The 5,919-nt window shown below is 66.3% G+C and overlaps 1 protein-coding gene across 1 annotated transcript; it reads left to right on the forward strand.

Annotated features, from left to right (window-relative positions):
- Window position 1: 1 nt before the first annotated feature.
- PLK5 (polo like kinase 5 (inactive)) lies at window positions 2–5,657 on the forward strand (the record flags this gene model as incomplete). Its single annotated transcript, XM_077760605.1, is given in 11 exon segments — window positions 2–70; window positions 590–703; window positions 833–949; window positions 1,307–1,507; window positions 1,799–2,311; window positions 2,471–2,552; window positions 2,688–2,768; window positions 3,353–3,509; window positions 4,221–4,350; window positions 4,430–4,525; window positions 5,358–5,657. Coding segments are annotated over 11 exon segments (1,746 nt in total), but the record flags the coding sequence as incomplete, so codon positions are not given.
- Window positions 5,658–5,919: the final 262 nt, after the last annotated feature.

The following is a 5,919-nucleotide window of genomic DNA, read 5'->3' on the forward strand; positions in this document are numbered from 1 at the left end:
GCCGGTCTCCGCCTTCCTGCGCGACCCAAGCTCCGGGCGCGTCTACAGGCGCGGGAAGCTGATCGGAGAGGTGCGGACCCCGGCACCACGAGTGCGCGGGGGTCCCGGGGGGCGGGGCGGGGTCTGCGCCCCCGCGAGCAGGGGTGCGCCCCCAGCTTTTACCTCTGCGCGCGCCCCGGGTCTGGCCTCGGGCTTGCGTGGGAGCCGCTCTTTGGCGCCTTGTGCCGCGGCCGTGGGTCAGTTGTGTGTCCGCGGCTGTGGGTGTGCGTTCGAGCGTTGCGGGTCCCCGCGCCTTTGTAAGAACTCTGTGGTGTCCCCAGGCGCGGCTGCCGCGTCTGTGTTGTCTGTGTCTGCGTGTGTGCGTACGCGGTGTCGGGGTCCGCCGGCTGCGTTTCCAGATCCGGATACGTCTGGGGACGCGGCCCTGCGTCTCCCTGCGTGTTCGTGAGGCTGCCCGCGCAGGTGCGAGGCTGTGCGCTGTGGGTCCGTCCCTCTCCTGCTGTCTGTGTGTCTGTACGCGGAAGAGGCTGGGCCACCGGTGCGCACACCCGCGCACACCCGGCCCTGAGCGGGGACGTCTCCACTGCAGGGCGCCTTCAGCCGCTGCTACAAGCTGACCGACACGTCCACCAGCGCCGTATTTGCCCTCAAGGTGGTGCCTCGTGGTGGGGGCGGGGCCGGGCGGCTGCGCCCCCGAGGGAAGGTAGGCCCAGACCTCCACTGCCCTGGGGTCCCTGCTTCGCAGGGGTCGCCAGACAGGTTCCTGCCCTTGGGGGTGTGGTGTGCGCACCTGGGCATGAGTACTAGGGGTCAGGTGGGGCCATGCCTGCAGGTGGAACGTGAGATCGCCCTGCACAGCCGCTTGCGGCACCGAAACATTGTAGCCTTCCACGGACACTTTGCAGACCGTGACCACGTGTACATGGTGTTGGAGTACTGCAGCCGCCAGGTGGGCTGGGGCGGGGGGGGGGCGAGGGAACCTGCTCCCCACCCCTCATGTCTGCAGTGCTCATCTGGGCCCACCTGTGTGCCTCTCTATACTTACCTGTCTCTGTGTCCACACCAGACCCATCTGTGCTCGTCCGTTATGCGCCTGTCTCCCCCTAGGCATGACTCACTTCTGCACACCTGAGCCCACCTGTGTCTACTAGCGCCCCATTTATTCATCTGGCCCCTCTCTTCATCTGTGGCCATGTAGGGTCACCTTAACTCCATCCAGCCCCCTGAGCACACCTGTGCCCCCCTGTGCGCCCTCCGTGCTCCCCCGTGTGCCCTCCGTGCCAGTGCTGACTGCGGTCCCCTGCAGTCACTGGCCCACGTTCTGGAGGCGCGGCAGACCCTGACAGAGCCCGAGGTGCGTTACTATCTGCGGGGCCTGATCAGCGGCCTGCGCTACCTGCACCAGCAGCGGATTGTGCACCGCGACCTGAANAGGCAGGCATGAGCATAGGACAGAGGCGGACAGGCGTGTGCGGGTGTGGGGCCGGTGGGGGCACGCGCCTCCATCGTGCGAGTGTGCGGGTGCGAACAGGGCGTGCGGGAGGGAAACAGGTTAGGGCGGGCGCAGAGGCGGGCACACGCACGTGCAGGCAGCACCCAGGCGGGTGCGGTGGATCCACAGCTGTGACGAACAAGCGGAGCGGGACGGGAGCGAGCCTGCGGACGCTGGCATCGGAAAGGTGCGCGCTGTGCGTGCCGGCGCAGGCAGGTGTGCAGACAGCTGTGTGGACGGGACTGGCCAGGTGGGAGCACGTGCAGGGCAGGTGCGGGAGAGCGGATGCGAAGCCTGCCCAGGCAGGGGGGCGTGGCCAGGTGTGCGCAGGTGTGCGCAGGTAGGCGTGCGCCAACCCCGGGCACCCAGGCCCGATGCAGACGGGCACTCGGGCTCCCGCCCCCCACCCGGGTCAGGTACACAGCGCTGACCGGCGCCCCTCCCTTCACGGCGGCCCCCCTGGCGGAGATGTACCAGAACATCAGGGCCGGCCGCTACCCCGAGCCTGCGCACCCCTCCCCCAGCGCGCGCCGCCTCATCGCCCGCCTGCTGCCCCCCAACCCCGCCGAGCGGCCCAGCCTGGACCACCTGCTGCAGGATGACTTCTTCACACAGGTGCGGCCGCCCCGGGTGTCGGGGGGCGTCGGGGCTGGGGGGCCAGGCGGCCANTTTCCGCTGCTCCGCACGCCCCGTCTGCACGGGGGCCAGGCTCTGCCCCCCAAACTCCTCGTGCCCCCCTCAGGCCCCTGCAGTCCTAACGAGGCGTCAGATCCAGGAGGAGGAGGTTCGGACCCTGACTCGGTGGAGAGGGGCGGTGAGGTGAGGGCTCAGGGCAGGGGCCGCGGGGGGGCGGGTGGAACGCATTCTCACAGCAAGACTGGGCAGAGGGAAAAGCTGGGCAGGGTCTTCAGATCGAGGCGGCTGGGGCCCCTCCCCCAGCTCAGGGCGCCTCCATCACCCCCCCTCCTTCCTCCCCAGGCCTCCCTGTTGGACAGAGAGGCTCCCCGCCCTGAAGTCCCCGTCTACCTGCTCACCCAGGGCACCCTCCAGAGTGGCCCAGCAGNTTTCTGGGTTTAAAATAAGACTTACCCAGATTTGAGAGTTTAGGGACAGGCTGGTGGGAGGGGCCCCTCGTGGGGGGGGTGGCCAGGCTTATCTGTCCCACCTCCATGCCCCCCACATAGATCTGTCTCCCCAGGCCCCAAGGGGAGCCAGAGGCAGGAGATAGAGGCAGCCGTCAGGAATGTGCTGCTCTTTCTGGATCCTGGCCTCCCAGGTAGGAGCCCAACAGACCCCACAGGGACCAGCTTCCTCTTCACGTCCAAGGACAGGTGCCTTGATCTGTCTGGGGGTCCCCCCGGATATGCTGGGGCTCCGCTGGGGGGCAGAGCTGAGGGAGGCGTCAGGGCACAGTGATACCCACCGCGTGCGCCGCTTAGTCTTTGGTTTCACGCCCGCCCCCTGGCGACCGAAGCGCAGAAGGACCCTGGCCTTTGCGGCTCCTTCAGCAGCTGGAGCCAAGTCTGGTCAAATGTCTTCAGGAAAGAGTGAAAGATAATTTGGGGTTTGCAGCGAAGGCGGCCCCGAGAGCGCTGCGCCGCTCAGCCGGCTCCCGCGGCCGCCGGACCTCGGCGTTTTCGCTGGTGGCCTTTTCTCTCCCGGGACCCCATCCAGGATCCCATAGGCCGTTGAGCAGTGTGTGTTTAACACGGCTGTTTTTCGTTTTGTTTTTGTTTTAAATGAAATACAGGAAAGCCGGGAGTGTCCGGGCGTCCCTGGGTCCTCTCAGGGCGGCTGGGGCTCCCCAGCCCGGGTCCCCCCCACCCTGCGCCTCCCCCCCCNTCCCTTCTCCGTGCCCAGCCCCGCAGGACCCCCCGGGACAGCAGCGGCCGGTCCTCTGGGCCCCCAGGTGGGTGGACTATTCCAGCAAGTACGGCTTCGGCTACCAGCTGTCGGACGGGGGCAGCGGTGTCCTGCTCCGGGACGGCACGCGCATGGCCCTGCGCCCCCCGGGGGAGTAAGTCTTGGGCCTCCTGTGCCCCCCTCCGCCTTTCCTCAGTCTTTCTTCAAGGGTTTATGATACGCCTCCTGTGGGCACTTCCTGCCTGACCGCTCTGGGGGGTTGGAGGAGGTGACTCTGCCACCTGGTTGTGGAGGGGATTTCTGAAGAAGCGACATTCAGGCGAGGCATGAAAGATGAGGAGGAGCCTGTCGGGAACAGCATCTGAGGCACTGGGAACAGCCTGTGCAAAGCTCCTGACACGGGACCCAGGGCAGTGGGTTGAGGGAGAGTGAGACGGGGAGACAGGGAGGCTGTGAAGTCAGTGACCTTCAAGTTGCGGTTGGAACGGGTCCGTCTGACATGCCCTTCCTGGCAGGAGTGACCTAGGGAGGCAGCTGGGCTGGTCAGGTAGGGACCGGCAGTGGCCCGGGCGGGGGAGGGTTGCCGGGGGCTGGGATCGGAGCTTCGTCGCCGGCCGGAAGGTGGGAGCAGCCCTGAGGCAGGATGGGAAGAGGGTTTGGGGACGGGTCAGGGTCTCAGTGAAGACGCGCTGAGTCCTGGGCTCCGTGAGGGGCAGGGCTGCGGGTACGGACAGAGGTGGGTCCTGAGGAGCTGGTCGCCGGATCCCCATCCCGGGGGGTGTGGCTGGTGGGAAGGTGTCGTCGGGCCTCAGGGGCCCAGGATCAAGGCTGTGGCGGCCAGCACTGCCCGGTACCCCCTCCCCAGCCGAGTCTGCTATGCGTCTGCGCGGGGGAAGCTGGAAACGTTTGCCCCGAGGGCCGTGCCCAGCCCGCTGGGCGCCAAGCTGGCGGTCCTCCGGCTCTTTGCACGCTGCATGCAGCAGCGGCTGCGAGAGGTGAGGGCGGGGTGGGGCTGGGCGGGCCCCTGGGGACACAGCCGCCCTTGAGGCCCACAGGCTGGGTCTGTCCCCGCAGGAGGGCCGGCCCGCGCGGGCGCCCGGCCTCTGCCTGCTGCGCTTCCTGGTGTCCGAGCGGGTTTTGCTGCTACTTTTCAGCGACGGGACGGTGCAGGTGAGTGCGCGGGTGGCCGTCGTCCTCAGTGGCCGGCAGGCGCTGTCGGGCGCGTGGCTGGAAGCAGCCGGCCTTGGCGGGCCGGGCGTATTGACCTCCAAGTACAAAAGTGACAAAACCGAAAATGTGTGTCAGTGCTGCACAGTGCAGCTCGGGGTCATCTCGTGTGGTTACGTTCCCAGCTGCCAGAACGTTGTTTCCCTGGAAAGTCATTTCTAGGTCTGACACCTCCTGGCCAGTCCCCAGACGCCACAGGCAGTAGTGTACAGTGCTTTCCTTGTTATTCTTTAAAGTTTTTTTTAAGGTTTTATTTTATTTTTGAGAGAGAGAGAGACAGAGTGCGAAGGGAGGGCCGGAGAGAGAGGGAGACACAGACTCTGAAACAAGCTCCAGGCTCTGAGCTGTCAGCACAGAGCCTGACATGGGGCTCAAACCCATGAACCGTGAGATCATGACCTGAGCCAGAGCTGGACGCTCAACCAGCTGAGCCGCCCAGGCGCCCCTGCTTTCATCGTTATTTTTAAAAATTAGGATTTTATTTGCCAGGAACCCCTCCCTGCCTCTTCAGACTGAAGTGCGGCTAGTGCTCACAATGACCCGGGCGGGGCCGCAGCTAGGGGGGCCGGTTCACCCGGGTCACAGGCTGAAGAGCGAGGGCCTCACTGGGTTGCCCCATCGGGACAGCAGGGCCCCTGGGCCTGTTCCCTGAGCTGCTGGGGGTGGGGCAGCCGCGGAGACCCAGGGCAGGGGGCTGCTCCGGGACTGCCAGGGCGGGGGTAGGCCCGGGGGCCCTCTCTCCTTGACCTTGACCTTGCTCCTCTTGCTTTGGCAGGTGAGCTGCCATGGAGACGAGGCTCACCTGGCCCTGAGTGGCCGGGGCCAGGAGCTGCTGCTCACGGTCTGGGGACGCAGCCATCGCAGCACCGTGTACCCCCTGGGCGCCCTGGGGGACCCCGGCTGCGCCCCGGCCACCCGCCAGCACCTGCTCCACGCTCTTCACATGCTGCAGAGCATCTAGCGCCCCCTGCAGGGGGTGGCAGGGACCCCGGCTCCATTCTCCCCCCCGGGGGGGGGGGGGGATCCCTGGGGACAGCTTAGGGTAGCACGGAAGGGGAGGCTTGCTCTGGGTCACGACTGTTCAACCCAGACTTTTGTTTTCATTAAAGAAAACTTGACTCCCTAGCCTGCTGTCCGCCTCTCTGTTGGACTGGAGACGTGTCATGACCTGTTAGTGGAGGGGACACTTAGAGTAGCCTGTTCCCAGCCTGCTCCTCTCTCTGGCGCACACAGATGGGCCAGATCTCCACCAACACGGAAATCCACAGCGGAGCGGGGTTGTGCCATGACTGGAGAGCTGAGGCATGCGACCTTTGCTTGGAAGCCGGTGGCCTGAG

The sequence above is a fragment of the Crocuta crocuta genome, unplaced genomic scaffold, assembly GCF_008692635.1.
Source record: "Crocuta crocuta isolate KB4526 unplaced genomic scaffold, BGI_CrCroc_1.0 scaffold443, whole genome shotgun sequence".
Taxonomy (NCBI): Eukaryota; Metazoa; Chordata; class Mammalia; order Carnivora; family Hyaenidae; genus Crocuta; species Crocuta crocuta.